Raw genomic sequence first — 15149 nt, 5'->3', positions numbered from 1 at the left:
GGGCTCACAGCATCCCTGTGCCACAAGAGGGCACATCAAGCCCTTGGATGTCATTGCCTGAAATAGCAACCAGCCTAACAGAGCTCAGGGGATAGGATATACCAGGGAAAGTGGGTTAGAGGGGAAAACGTGCTCAGGCCCATTCATACTGCCATACACAGCCCTGGGTGATGGCCAGCAGCCCAAAAAGGTCCCTGGAGAGTCAGAGGCTTTGGAAAGATCAGACTTGCTGCTTACCCAGTCCCACAATGGTAATTCACCCCACGGCCAGAGCCCAACCTTTTAAGGCTCTCTTTGGTCTCCAGGCAGCTCTTTGCTTTGAGCTTTCAGTTCCTGGACCACAGTCTATAGAATGCTGGACTATTTTGCTGTCCCACATCAGGTCCATTGCTCTCTTGTTCTGCTACTTTCTTACTTACATGACTGTTGACTTAATTTTCCCCAGTTTTTAATGCAGGACTTTTCCATCAACCAGTAACTGCCATAAGTAAACCCCTTCCCTGTCCACACTTACCTCCTCAAGGTGGCAGGCAACCATGTTCCTGTTAGCTCAGCCTCAAATGCCACATCCTAACAAGGGCCACCTGGTCCCAAGCTTGGGTTCACCCAGCAGCATCTGTGGCAAGCTGAAAACACACCTGGCAGCCTGGCTCCTGAAATGTGACACTCTTGATGCAAGAGCTTTTTAACCTTACCACCTCTAAGCAGGAAAAAATCTGTATTTACAGGACCACCAAGAGCATGGCTCAGTGTGCACCCTGTCCACCATGCAACCTCCCAGAGCACCTATGCAGAGCACATGACAACCCCAGCACCCCAAAAAGGATACCAGCCCTCTGCAGAAACCCCTCATTTTTCCTGCTCTCCCATCCCAGGCAGCTGACAGATGCAAAGACGGAACGGTAGTGTGCATAGCGATTGTGGTTAGATTTTATTGGTTTTTTGTTGGTTTTTTCTTTTGTTTTTTTTAACTCATATAATTGTTATAATACAAAATATACAGACTGGAGATGCCAAGCGGGTTGTGGGTCACCATGCCCCAGGGCAGGGGGTCACACCATGCGACCTACAGCGTGAGGGGGGAGGCAGCAGGTGCTCCACATGGCAGCGAACAATGGGTACCCCAGAGAGCTGGGAGGAGGGAGAACAGGGCCAAGAGATGGAGGGGTATGGCCCTCCCACCCTTAGGAGAATGCAAGTGGGAGCTCAGCCCCACAGCAAATTTGGGAACAGGTCTGTGAGATGAACAGTGTGTTGAATGAACCTAAAAAACACATCATGTCTGCGAGATAAATAATGTGTCAAATGAGCCTAAAAAATATGTGATATCTGCAAGGGCTGGGACAGGGATGATCCCCCTGGGAAGCAGCCCTATAGCTTTGGCTCAGAGCCCCAGGGGTTAAATTCTAATGTCTCCAGCCCCAGGGCCTCAGCTTGGGTCTGGCCCAGCATGTGTGCTGATCCCAGACATTGCAGCTCAAGCCAGCCCAAACCACCCCTGGCCAAGGATACAGAGAGTAGAACCACAGTCAGGGCTGCCAGGTCTGGGTACATTCCCAGCGCCTGTGAGGGGCTTCTAGAGTTGGCATGGGATCATTAGCCCATGGGCATCACTCTCCTAGCTATGACTTGGAGTGGTATGTGGGCAGGACAGGCCTGTCTGCACATACCCATCTCCAAGGAGCTGGTGGTGACAAAAACACCCAGGGTCCCCCATCCCCAGGGTCCCCAGGCAGGCTCTCACACAGCCACGCTGGAAAAAGGAGAAGAGTCCCCTGCCCCAAGGTGACCCTCCAGCCTGTCAGCAGCATGGCAGTGACTCCTGTCTAACCCCAACCTCGACTTTCTCCTCCAGGAGCTGCCAGCTCAGCCATGTCACCAGCACAGGGCTATGCCTGTGGGGACACCTCTCTGCCTCATTGCTCATTCCCCCGTTCCCAGGTCAGCCGGTGTGCTGGGATGGGCCAGGGCACAGGAGCAGGGCAAGGTCAGCAGCAAGTGATGCCAGGAGCATGGCTGCGAGCCCTATGGGGCCAGAATGGCCACCAGAGACCAGCCCATCTCCCTCTTCCACATGTCCCCATACCCTGGCTGTCACATCCTCGGGAAGGGTTGGAAAGGTTGTCTCTCCACTGGAGCCTCAAAGTGGATCCCTGGGGTCCCCCTGTGCCAACACCCCAAATCTGAGAGACAGGGGCTGAGGTTGCAGCTCTCCCATCCTTGCATCATCCATCCTGGGGGACAAGTGCCACGAGTCACCTCGGAGTCCCTTTAGCCTCCACTCTGCCCCTGTCAGGAAGAGCCTCATATTCTAACCAGGATCCCTGGGTTCAGGGACTGCTCCCCCATAGCTCATGCAGCAATGAACCCCCAGGGCTCATGTGGCTGCCTTCTCCAGGCACGGCCCCTCTGCCCACCCCCTGGCCCAGGACAAGGAGGGTGGCCGGTGGCTCACCATGGACACACCGGACATCTTCCCACAGCAGGGCACAGCCAGGGCAGGGGAGGAAGATAAAGCACTGGCTGTGCCCATTGCAAGACTTTATTGGTTTCTAGACAGTGTTGCTGGAGGATTTGGGCTGGAGCTGGGACTGGGGGGTTCCTGGGGCTGGGGAGGATCAGGGTAGGTGAGCTGTGGCTGCACAGGGTGGTGTGCATGGGGGAAACCTCTACTGCAGCCCAAGGGTGTATCTTTTCCACCGGGATTGGGTGCAGGGAGGTCCATCCAGGTGAAATTCTCATCCTGTGCCAGCCATGCCCGTGCTCCAACATCTGGGAACACGTGCTTGGGATTCCCCGAGGAAAGCAGAGCTGGGCCAGGGGAAAGGGAAGATCCGACACCGACTGCATTCCAGGGAAGGAAGGCCCCTTTCCATGGAGGTGTCTGTGCAGCCAGAGGAGGGGAGTCTCAAAGGAAAAGTCAAAAGAGAGAAGAAGGTTCTGGGCCCAGTGTCAGGAGAGCTCATCTGGAGGCAGGTCCGGGAGCTAAATCACGCTGTCGAAGAGCTGCATGGATCGCATGATGTTCTCATCCTGTCAGGAGTAGGTGGGAAGCAGGCAAGTTGGGCACAGAACAGCAATCTGGGCAGCTCCCCCAAACCTGGCTTTACCCTCATGGCAGCTCTGGCACATGGGACAAGAGCCCCAGGGATTACAGGAAGTTTCCAAGCCCTACTGGGATCCATGACTCTCCTCATCTGAACAAGGATACTGGCATGGGTACAGCTCCCGAAGCAGAGCCCCAGCCTTGCCCCTGGGAGCCCTGGCTTCACTCCCTCTCTGCAGCAAGGAAGGAGGAGGGACGAAGGTCCCCAAGGAAGAGGGTGGTGACCTAGCTCAGAGAAGAGTTGCTGGTGACTTTACCTTCTGGCAGGACTCCAGGAACTCCTCAATTGTCACCACACCATCCTTATTCCGGTCCATTTTCTGCAGACAAGCACAGCACAGGGAGCATAGCAAGGACAGCCCCAGCCCTAGGGAGAACCTGGTACCCCCTGCTCAGCTCCCACAGGGGCTGGACACAGTGCACCCCTGGCCCCAGGCATGCCCAAGCACCAACAGGGCCAGCACAACCCTGCTTCATCCCCAGACTGGGGTGTTTTCTACTGCACCCACTGCAGCTCTGTGCTGGAGCTCTGCTTCCCCATGTGCTCAGGCTTCCTGAGGATGTACTCAGCTCACCTGGAAGAAGTTCTCCACGTGCTCCCGGGGTGCTTCCTCGCGCATGGCCGGGTAGGTGTATTTGCCCATCATGTCGTAGATGGACTTCATGATGTCCAGCATTTCCTGATGGGAAGGGGAGCAGGGTTGCAGTGTCAACACGGGGCTCTGCTTCCACCTGGTCCCCAACCCACACCTTTTTCTTGATGTTTCTGAAGGACCTGAGGGGTGCTCAGATGTGTTTCTGCTGGCTCTGTGCACAGTGTGGGGTCATGTGTGCACGTGCATGTGCGATGGACCCCCAAAGCTGCACACTACTCATCCACCTCCATCCCAGAGTCACACCAATACCAGGGGGCCAGGAGGGACATTTGCAAAGCTGAGCTCAGTTAAATAGTGATCCCCTAGGCCCTCCTCCAGAGCTCAGCCATGTTCTGCCCTTGTCCCTGGCAGGTCAGACTTGCACTGGCCCTGGGGACCAGTCGGGACTCCCCATCCCACCTCTTTGGTGATGCAGCCATCTTTGTTCAGGTCATAGAGGTTGAAGGCCCAGTTCAGGCGATCATCAATGGTGCCCCGCAGGATGGTAGACAGCCCAGACACAAAGTCCTGCAAGGATGGACAAGGCAGGCAAATGGGAGTTACAAAGGGCCTCAGAGACATAGGGTACAGCCCTGCTTGAATCTCCTGCAGAGAGGAACTCAGCCCTAAAGTTGATATGCCCTGGGGCTGGGCTGACAAGGTGAAATGTTGGTTATCAAAAAGAGTTGGGGGAGAAAAAATTGCTTAACACTGTACATTTCCCACATTACTCCCTTGGGTCACAGCAACCAAGAGGACAATGTGTTCAGTCTTGTGTGAACAAGACCCAGCCATGACTCTATCTGCTAGTCTGGGTCCCTACACAACCCTACCCAGAAAATACAGAATGCGCCTCTTTTTTTGCTTTTCATTAGTTTCCTCTTGCCTCTGGGAATTTAATAAACTCCACTAGGCCTGCCAGCTCTTCATCCATCTGCAACAACAGCACTGCTGACCCCAGCCCATGGTCCCTGGAGGGTTGTGCTCTCCTTGCCCCACTGCACCCCATCACCCCCTCCTTGGCCACAGCTCACCTCAAAGCTGACGGAGCCGTCATGGTCGGTGTCAAAGGCATTGAAGAGGAAGGTGGCGTAGGTGCTGGAGTCTGCAGGGAGGCAGAGAGCATGAGGGGGTGCTCGGTGACCCTCTGCCCTGCAGAGGCACCCATGCATATGGGGACAGGGATGGGGATGGGCACTCACCTCCTTGAGGGAAGAACTGTGAATAGATCTGCTTGAAGTTTTCTTCGTTGACAATGCCACTTGGGCACTCCTGCCAGGGCAAGGTCGCAGCGTCACTTCCACATTGCAAAAAGGGCTGAGCACCCCCTAAAAACCTGTGGCTGCCTTGCCTTGCCCCCCAGCCCTGTGCACCTGGTGGTGTGGCTAGAAAGCCTGCTTGGACCATCTCCCTGATGGTCCAAGGCTGGGTTTGGGCTGCACCCCTTGCTGGAGGGGCTCTGAATCCCAGGCACCCAGGAAAGGGCTCTCTGCACCCAAGAAAACAGCACAGGATCAGGTCTCCCCACTGAGCTCCTTGGAGGTAAGATCAGGGTGTAGCCTTATATAAACTTCAACCCCAAAAACTTTCACAAACAAAGCACTACCCCGAGGTGGACAGGGCAGCAGAGGTGGGGGCTATCAAAGCTGACCAAGGAGTACTCACATTCTTGAAGCCTCGGTACAGGACCTGCAGCTCTTTGCGGGTGAACTTGGTCTGCTCCTGGAGCTGCTCCAGCCCCTCAGGGCGGTGGCAGACGGTGGAGAGTTCAAACTCATCCTCAACACTGTCTGCAAGGAACCCAGGGGAAGAGAGGGTCGCTGAGGCAAGCACTGTCCTGCCCTGTCTTGGCATGCCAGGGGGCAGAGAGGCACCTTGCACAGCACACACTGTCCCCTCACACCTGCCCAGGTTGACACATTTTTGGGGTGCTCTGCTCAGCCAGAACTGGGTCTATGCCAGAAGAGGACACAGAAGAGACACCCTGGCTACAGACCAGGGACTGACACTGGCAACAACCCCCCTCCAGTACAGCCCAGGCTGGCACAAAATTAGTGTGAAAACCCCCTAGTGCTGAAACCCTCCCTGCCTGTCCTTCTCCCCCCACCAGCAGAGACATCTGCCCCGTGAAGTTCAGACCCTTGATGACCTGCAGCACCAGGGCTCACATCCAGTAGGAGAGTTGCCCCTCAGAACCCCCAGCCCCAAATGCCACCCCCGCTCCACCCTTTCCAGATTCTTTTCTACCCACTGTGCTCCCACCTTCCGTGCTCCCACCTTCCTTGACGGCTTCTCTCCACCACCTGCCAAGCTGCACAACCCCTGCCTGCAGCACCAGCACCCCTAGACCCCACTCAGCCAAGAGGGGTACACAGCAGGTACTCCCTCTTCGTGGGACGGCTCAGACCCTGCCCCTCCATACTCACCTTCTCCCGGGGGGATTGGCTTGCACCATGGAGCTGGGAGAGATCCCGACCGGGGGCTTGGACTCACCAAGGAGCCAAGCACACCCACTACAGGGGGTTAAGGGACTCTGCACTCACACCCTGCTCAGCCTCTCTCATCGCCCCATCACACCTCCGTCTCCAAACTGCCCCTCAGCTTAGAGAAACAACTCCCCACCCCTCAGACCAGTGCCGGGAGGGCCCTGCTACCCTGAGCCAGCTCCCAAGCGGTCCTTGCCGCTGTGCATCCCGTGGGAACTGCTCCAGGGAGACGAAGAGGGAGAAAACCAGCCTGTGAGCAGGTAACGACAGAGGTGGGTGCAGAGCCCATGGGATCGGATCCCTCCAGGGCAGGGCTGATCCTGACAGCCAGGACAGGGGAGAGGTGGAGGCGTCCCCTTCCCGCAGGCAGGGCCAGGGCGGAGAGCAGGCAGCAGCACCGCCGGGGACAAACACACACAAAGGCAAGAAGAAGCACTTGCTTTCACTGAGCGAGGGGATGGATTTGGGCCGGCAGCAGGGCAGCAGTTTGAGGAATCGCTGCTTCAGCGCTTTTTTAGTTTGGACTGGCGGGTTGCCTGGAAGAAAGAAGGAGTCACCAAGCAGAAGAATTAACACAGCATCAGCCCCCGGTCCCGACGGGCAGCAGGGTTGGGCACCCGGTGCAGGGTGATCTGAGCAGAGGCAGCACATGCAGTGTGAGGCTGGAGGAGCAGGAAGGCAAATCCCAGCCCAGGCTCTGGTTGACCTTCCTGCTCAATCCCAGGACAAACCCAGCACTGGAGTAGCCATCCTCCAGAAGGATGAGGACAACCCTGCTAGGCTACCCACACCCAGCACTTTTGTACACACCCATCATACCAGGGTGCCCTGGAGACTTCCAGGAGCCCAGAGAATCAGGAAATGGCAGGGCCAGACTCTGTCCTTTAGCCTTGAGGACAAATACCGGCTCCCAGGGGATCCTCTCGAGGGGCTCTGCAGGGGGGCAAGGTAGAATGAAACCCAAGAAACAGAGGCAGGGCATTTCATCCTTGCTAAGCTCCAGCTGGGTTTGATCCTGCTGGCACCCAAGGGCTGAAGGCAAAGCATGCACCAGACCCCCCATGCAGCCCAGACTGCAGCATGCACCCCCACCCCAGTGCAACACTGGGACCCGAGCCCAGGGACCTGCTTTGAGACAGCCAGAAGGGGAACGGGGCTTTGCCTTGGCCAGGCTACAGGGCTGGGTGAGGGACTCCCCATGCCAGCCTGGCCCATGGCCACTGCATCCAAGTCACCCTGCATTAATAAGTAGGTCCCCTCACTGTACTGACCCCACTGCCACCCCCTGCTCCCCCATTTGGACCCCAATGGGTTCACTCAGCCCCATCTCTCCCAGCTGGTGTTGCCCCATGGCTGCAGACCCCCTCCCTCCCTTCCCACAGTGCCTCAAGCCAGCAAACTCAGCACAGGGCTAATGCTGCAGGTGCGGAAAGGAGGAGGAGGAGGGGATGAAGGCCATGCTTGGCTCCAGCCTCTAAGGGGAGGCAGGCACCAGCATGGGGACAAATGGGACAAAAGGTGCAAAGTCCCTTTGGGGCTCTGGTTTGTCACTGTGTTTGCTCCAAACATCCTGTACATCTGCAAGCAGCAGGTCACAATGCCTATGCATCTTGTACCCTGGTTTTGGGGCTGTTTCTCTAGGGTTCTAGCAAATAGCTGCCAGGGAAGCCCCTTCTCAGCCTTGTGGGAGTAAGCTGAGCTCCAGATGCTAGGATTGCATTGTACCCAGCTCCAAGACAGAGACATGGGTCTGCATCCAGCAACCACTTCTAGGCAGGTTGGCCCCAAAGTGCTCACAGGCAGGACCTGGCACCCTCTGAGCTCACACCAAGGCAGCTCCATCATTCAAGAGGATGGAGAATAGCTCCAGGAGGTCATGGATCCAGTAGGACATCACAAAAAGCCACTCAAAGAGGGCAAATTCTCCCCAGGGATGTGGCATCCCCAGCAGGGTGACAGTGAGCTGCAAACCTATAGGGATAAACCAACACATCCCCTGGCATTTGTCGGGGGATGACAGGGGAAAGGGTGAGGACCAGGATCTTGGCACTGGTAGAACAGGACAACCTGGCTCCTGTCTGCTCCAGGGCTGGCAGGCAGGTGAGGAAAGAGGACTTTTCTTTCCTAGAAGTGGGCATCAGTTGTACATAAACAATTATTTTCTCCAAGCTACACTTCCAGGGCCTTAATTTGCAGAGGGAAAGGGAAATTGCACCTTTCAGCCTTCCAAGGATGCTCTGGGGCCAGGTCCCTCCAGCAGAGCTGAGCTGTGGGAACAGACCTGACAGTCAGAAGTATCCCCTTTGCTGAGAGGGAAGGGACAGGGTGGGCAGAGCAACACCCAGTGCCAGGGTGAGGCACCCAGGAGGGAGCAGGGCAGGAGGAAAACCACACAGCGAGAGAGATGCAACAGAGAGTAAACTGTGGTTGGACTCACAGGGGCAGCAGGTATAGGCACGTGCAGTAGGTCAGGTCGGGTGCAAGTTACACTTTAGTTTGTTATAAAGAAGGAAAAAGAAAAAAATAAAGAACATGGGCGTTTTCTCAAGGAGGAAACTGAAGGGGGCCCAATTCCAGGGCCCCTAGGGCAGGGGTGGGGAGCACATTCAGCACATGCAGCTTAACAACAGGAGAGGGGTGACCAGGACTGGGGTTTTGCTGTCCTGGCTTTAGCAAACACAAGGGCTCTGCTGAGTAGTGCACACTACCCTCTTTCTGTCCCCCCAAACCACAACCAAGTTTGGGAGCTCCTCCTTGCTGGGAAACAGCTCTGCCCAAAGATCAGGAGCACAGCTCAACCATGTGCTGCCACTCTGGACACAAGGGACATTGCAACACGAAGCCCTGTGCCTGCCAGCGACAGCTCCTTTTCCAGATGCCGCTCTGCTCTCCACCCTCCTGCAAGGGCCATCCAGCGGCCGGCACAGAGCAGAAAGGGCTGGCAGCGCTTTATCTGCGGCGGGAGGGCTGCCGGCTTAAGTGGCTTGTCGCTTCCCAGGCATCACTCTGCAGCTCGGTGACTTCAAAACACACAAACACACACAAGCTGAGACTCCATCCTTGAGTAGCACCAGAAGGGGAAGGGTTTTCCCACCCCCACCTCCACACGCTGTTGAAATGAATCCCAAAGGCTGGCTCTGAAGGGTCCTACAGTGGGTAGATCTCTGCCCCCAGCAATGATTGCCATCAGGATGGCCATCGAGCCACCAGCAGCTGATGTGTCCTTGGAGGCTGGATCCAGCCTATGCCACCATGCTGGTTACCCAGTGCTGGGCTGACACCCCCTTCCCACGGAGGACCCAAGAGGAAAAGCAGGAGACAGAGTCAGTCAGGTGCATAACAATGTCCCCGTCCTGCCACAGAGCCACAGCCACCAGTGCCCTTCCAGTGACAGCTGGATGGGGAGACCAACCCACCCCTCCCATAGCACCCTCCTGCTTGAATACACCCTCAATAACAAACCAACAGGCAGTGCCAAAACTCCCCCATCACTCTCAGTAACCTGTCAATAAATGCATGATCATGATGGGTGGAAAATATTCATCCCACAACAAGACCCCCGCAGTGTCCCCAGCCCCAGGGCACAGCACCCTTCCAGGAGGGGAGCAGACCACCAGCAGCCCACCAGTCATGCAGCATCACAGCCCCTGCTTGGCCCCGTGGGGCAACACTGGGTCAGCTGGCAAGTCAGGAGGAGCCGGTATCCCAGGCTGATCTGAACCCAGCTGCCCCTAAAACCTGTGGCTGACAATCATCCCTGTGCAGGGCTCAGCCACCCAGGGAAGTGCCCAGCCTCAGGCAGTGCCATCAGCCACAGCTCTCTGGGGCTGCAATGACACTAAGCAGGAGGCAGAGTGAGTCTCCCCTAGGGAGAGGTCAGGATGTGTCCCACCAACAGCAGCTCTGCAAATGACCCTCATCAGTCAGCAATGCAGAGCCAAATGTAGCGAAGGTGCCAGACAGTCATCCATCAGAGGACATGAAATCACAGCTGGCATCTCCCAGGGCCAAAGAGTGCCCGTCTTGGGGGTGGGACAGAGCTGGGACCAGCAAAGCTGCCAAGCAAGCTGCAGTTTGTGGGACAGCAAAGGCTCAGGACCAGGATATTCCCTGGTGCCAGAGAGAGAAACAGCTCCACAACCCTTGTGCTGAGCAGTCTCCAGGGGGGTACTGGCCATGGGCCAGAACAGGCCAGAGAGTCAAGTGGGGCTTGCAGCACTGCTGCTCCCATTGCCATCCCCAGCCTGTGACAGTGCTCTCAGACAGGCTGGCTGTGCCCAAAGGAGATGTTGCAGAATAATTCTTCAGACCACACCGTGCAAAAAATGTTGCGAGCAGGGAATGGGACAGGATACACATCCCAAGAGACAGTGGAGCTCAGGGGCTCCCCAAATGGAGCAGACAAAGCTGCAGGACTGGGAAAGCCATATGCATCACCCTGCTGAAAACCCACACCCAGGGACACATCCTGCCCCCATCAGCACCTCCTCTGACAGCAGGAGCCAGCATATCCAAGGTGCCAGAGGAGCTACCCAAAAAAATGCCCCAGTGGAGCAGCAGCTCCTCTTGGCTGCAAGCAGTGAGTTCCACAAGAGAGCTAGGGCTCTGCATGTCCATTACCCAGATGCCATCCATACCCTCCACCGTAAGGCACAGGGACAAAAAGTGGATGTGCTTCAGCCACACCCCAGCCAGATCTCAGGCAGCTCAGGGACATCCTCCATCAGAAGGAAGTTGAAAGCATCTCCTGAGCACAGCACCCTCCTCTTCTCCCCTCTCTTTGCTCTAATACTAGTTGCTCCTCTGATCACTCCTGGCCACACATCTCCCATTCTGAAATCTGGCTACCAAGGACATGTGATCTGCAGTCCCTTCATTTCACAGCATCCCCAGTGCCAGCAAGGATGCAGAGGGGATGGAGGCAAACCAACCCCAAAACATATTCATGCAAAGTCTATTGGCAGTCCTTGTCTGAGCTGGGACAGTCTCTGGCACTGTCGAGCCAGAGGAAAAAGGCATCAGCACCATGCAGCTGCCTGCACGCCCACTCTCACCAGGCACAACCAACAGGTGGAGTATCCATTGCTCTGACATATTTTGGGTCCTCTTCTTTGGCCACATCCAGCCCTGTCCTCAGTTCCCAATTGCCAGTGCAGGAAGCTCAACACCCAGAGCATCCTCTTCCTTCCCCAACCCTGGCACAGCCCCGCAGGGAGGGCAAAGGGGCTCTCAGCTCTTTTCCATAGCCACCAATTCCTGTAGCAGTGAGAAAGCTTTGTCCTGCATGGTGCTGCACCCCACATTCATGGCTCTTTTCTCCCAGCTCACATTTATCTCTTCAGCCTCAGTTACCTGCAGTGCTTTTCCTCATCATCTGACAAAGCCCAGCCCTCTGCATCCCATTTCCCTGAGACTCCAATAGCCCAGACAGTCTCCATCCCCCAGCACCCCACGTCACTGCATCCCAGTGCCTCAAGACACAGATATCCCCCACCCTAAAGCTCCCAGACATCTTAAATTTCTAGCATCCTGCACCCAAGACCACACATTCCAATGTCCACAAATATTCCCATCCAATATCCTAACACTCTGAAACACCCCCAGACACCCTTACTTCCCCAGTTCCTTACACCCTAATGCTGCCAGACACTCCAATGCCCCCCTCCCCCCCCCCACAAAAAAAAAAAAAAGCCCTAAACCACACCAATCCTTCAGAAATTCCCCTAAGCACCCTGCAAGCCTTTGGGATAGGAGGAGCACCTCCACCACCACATTCCATCTCCTTGCAACCCCATCCCCATCCCTGTCCCCATCCCACCTCCCCTGGTCAGGTCGATGATGCCCAGAGCATGAAGTATCTTGAGGCTGGAGCAGAGCAGCAAGATGATGCCCACGGTTTGCAGCCCCTGCAGGTCCCAGGGTGCCTCAGCAAGCGCCATCCCCCAGACACACGGCCCCAGCCGGCAGCTGCTCTGGCAGCAACAGACCCAGCAACGCAGGAGGAGAGGGGAGGGCAGGGGAGGAGAGACCTGTCTTGGCCCTCCCTCTTCCTGCCCTGGCACCCTCTGGGGTCCCTCGGGGCACCCAGGCTGCAGAGAAGGAGAGCCCACGAAACTGCCCAAGGGACTTAGGGGTCAGCTCTCTTGCAGGGCACCCCTGCACCGCATAGCCTGGCTCATGAACCCACAAAGGGGTGCACAGTGGGCACCAGTGGGTGCATGGAGGTGCAGGAGGCTTGGCCACACTGACTTCCACCCCAACAGCAGCTCGTGGTGGCACTGGAGCTGAGCAGTGTGCAGGGACCCTCCAGTTCCTCACACGCTACTGGGATACTGCTGTCACCAGCCCAGGGAGCAGCTCTGCCCCACCACAAACCACCAAACCTTCCCCCCAACAGTGTCCCCACCTTGCATGGCACAAGTTCCCTGCCTTGGAGCTCAGCCTTGTCTACTGATCACCTCTACAGACATCTGCAACCCTCATTTCCTCCCTCTTCTTCGGCATCTCTGCACCAGCAAGTCAGTCACAGCCACAGCTGGGGCTGCCAGCCCTGGGTACGTTGCTTGATGCTGGAGAGAAATGTGCTCCACAGGGTGCAAATGTGCCCCACAGGATGCTGCCTGGAGGGAGGGCAGCACATCAGAGACAGCCAGGGTGGGTGCTCCCCATAGCCCACCCAGCATCCTGCTTTGAGGGCAGCAGGAGAGACTCCAGCCTGGCAGTAGTGGTTATTAGAAAGTGGCTTTCAGCTGTCTATGCATCTCTCATCTAACAGCTGCCTTGAATGTGGCCACCTCCTGCCCCAGCAGTAGAGCAAGCCCCAGGGCAGGCATCCACGGGGGATGAGACATTCTCCTGTATCCCTGGCAGGGGATGCTGTAGCCAAGCATGGATGGCACATCTGACATCCGAGTATCAGCACTCCGGGGACCATGGACTCCATACTCCCTAGAGCCCAGTCCAGGGCACTTCTAGTCCCACCTGTGCCCAGTTCTGGGGTCTAATCCTACCTCTCACAGGGGAGAGGTGAAGGACATCCCAATAAGCTCCCACAGCACGCTGCAGCCCAACAGAACCTCATTCTAGAGAGTCACAGCCTCTCTCACTGGACATGAAGGTTTCACCCTCCACTGACAGAGCAGGACTATAAAGAAGGGCAGTCTATTCTAATAGGCTCCTTTGCTCTCTACATTTCTTGCTTTTTCTCCAGCCTGTGGTATTCTCACCTCCCTGTGGCCAAGTGATCTCTGGCCCCTCCATCTGCTGGCTCAGAGCCCATCCTGGGACAGAGTGGGGGCCCTTTCCCATGTCCAGCTGGATCTCCTTGCTCCCCTCTCCAGGCACATCAGCAACAGTAAGAGCAAATCAGGCCAGAGGGAATTGGGAAGGAAGCAATGTGAAAAGTGATTAACACAAGGCCGGAGGGAGAAGAGATTCAACAAGCTAATTAGGTCTGGCTGGGCTGAGCAGGACATGTCACCGTGCAGCAGCAGAGGCACAGGGTGCACTACAGGTACTGTGGACTTTGGGGAGCTCAGGGCTGTTGGGAGAGCCAACTCTGTCCCGCCTTAGAGCCAGCTGACAAACCTGCTAGCCCATGGGAGGGCAAGGGTTAAACCAGAGCAAATGGGGGAATGTTTGATGCAGTCCAGCCCAGGGACCCCCAAACCACAACCTGGAGTGCCTGCAGCTATCCTAGGCTGGATTTTGATGCTCCAAGATTTTCTGCCCTGCAGCAAGCTCACCTTGACCTCTGGGGTCTGTCAAACCCACCAGGCTGGATGACACCCTGAGCCCGGGGACCAAAGCATCACACCCCAAAGGGCCAGTCCCTCTTGCAGCCAAGACACAGCACTCCTGCCAAAGAGGTTCCTGGAAAGCAGGAGGAACCAGGGCTTGGCAGAGGACTTCGCTCTCACCAGCACCTTGGGGATGCTTGCTTTCTCCCCTCTCCAGAGGGGCCCTCTTCCTGAGCCAGCCATGAGGAGGGGTTCATACTGCTCACTGCCACCACCCTCCTGCCTGGCACCTTTCGGAGAGCCAGTGGCACCCAGGCATGCTGCTGCTCCCTCCTGTTTCTCCCACACTCTGGAAGGGTTTGGCACCCTCCCAGCCCTGCTTCTCTCTCCACATCCTGAGCTCTACAGCAGCAGCAGCCCCGAGGGAAGGCAGAGGCCAGCACACCCTATGCTGGGGGCTTTCCAAGACACCCCCAGTCCTGCCTGCCCCCCAGCACGTACCCTGAACAGCCGAGGCAGGAACAGCCCTGGGCGGGCACCAATTATCCTGCCGACAGCAATCTGCCACTTCATTCAATATTAATCTGTGGCTGGGCTACGCGGGTGGCTCTCCCGCCTCTTCCCTCCCGCCACCCCTCCTCCCAGCCGGGACCGATTGCTCTGAGCTGAATTATTGATGCTGCACTTCAAGAGGCAGAATTGATAGTGTTTCTCTGCACCTGCCCCATCCTGAGCACTTGGCCAAAGCGAGATCTCAGCAAAGGTCGGAGAACCTCCTGCATGGGTCTGCCAGGAGATCTTCAGGGCTGGGGACGGCCATGATGGCACAGGGCAGAGGTGGGATGACACAATCCATCATTGATTATCCAGCTGGTAAACAACGTCAATTCCAGCACTGATCACCTTGAAGATCCTGGAGCGCAGTGCAATCACAGGGATGCTCCACTGCCACTGCCAGACAGTGGCTGTGCCCGTGCCACCAAGGCTGTGGTAAGGTCCCAGGGGGTACAGTTCCAAGCAGACAGGACAAGGGGTTGCAGACAGTCAGCAAGCACTTCTGTCCAAGCCCTTTTTCAGGGAAGTGCCAGCTCCAAATGAAGGATGGGGTCCTTGGGGCCTCATCCAGCTGAGTTTGGAAACCCAGCAAGCCTGGAATTCCCCCAGGATCTCATTGCAAGATGCT

General features: G+C 56.6%; 1 protein-coding gene across 1 annotated transcript in view; it reads right to left on the bottom strand.

The window, feature by feature from the left end:
• Positions 1–906: 906 nt before the first annotated feature.
• KCNIP2 (potassium voltage-gated channel interacting protein 2) overlaps positions 907–15149 on the bottom strand; it is a 42575-nt gene continuing 28332 nt past the window's right edge. The window contains exons 2-9 of the mRNA XM_084210105.1: positions 6664–6763; positions 5407–5527; positions 4944–5013; positions 4776–4846; positions 4162–4269; positions 3682–3786; positions 3364–3426; positions 907–3033 (exon numbers count right to left, since the gene is read on the bottom strand). Of these exons, the coding sequence (XP_084066231.1) occupies positions 2986–3033; positions 3364–3426; positions 3682–3786; positions 4162–4269; positions 4776–4846; positions 4944–5013; positions 5407–5527; positions 6664–6763 (686 nt within the window). The 3' untranslated portion in view covers positions 907–2985. The remainder of the gene's footprint in view (positions 3034–3363; positions 3427–3681; positions 3787–4161; positions 4270–4775; positions 4847–4943; positions 5014–5406; positions 5528–6663; positions 6764–15149) is intronic.

This window comes from Fringilla coelebs, assembly GCF_963513975.1.
Source record: "Fringilla coelebs genome assembly, chromosome: 8".
Lineage (NCBI taxonomy): Eukaryota > Metazoa > Chordata > Aves > Passeriformes > Fringillidae > Fringilla > Fringilla coelebs.
The sequence above is the reverse complement of the archived record's forward strand: the minus strand, read 5'-3'. Positions and strand labels throughout refer to the sequence as shown.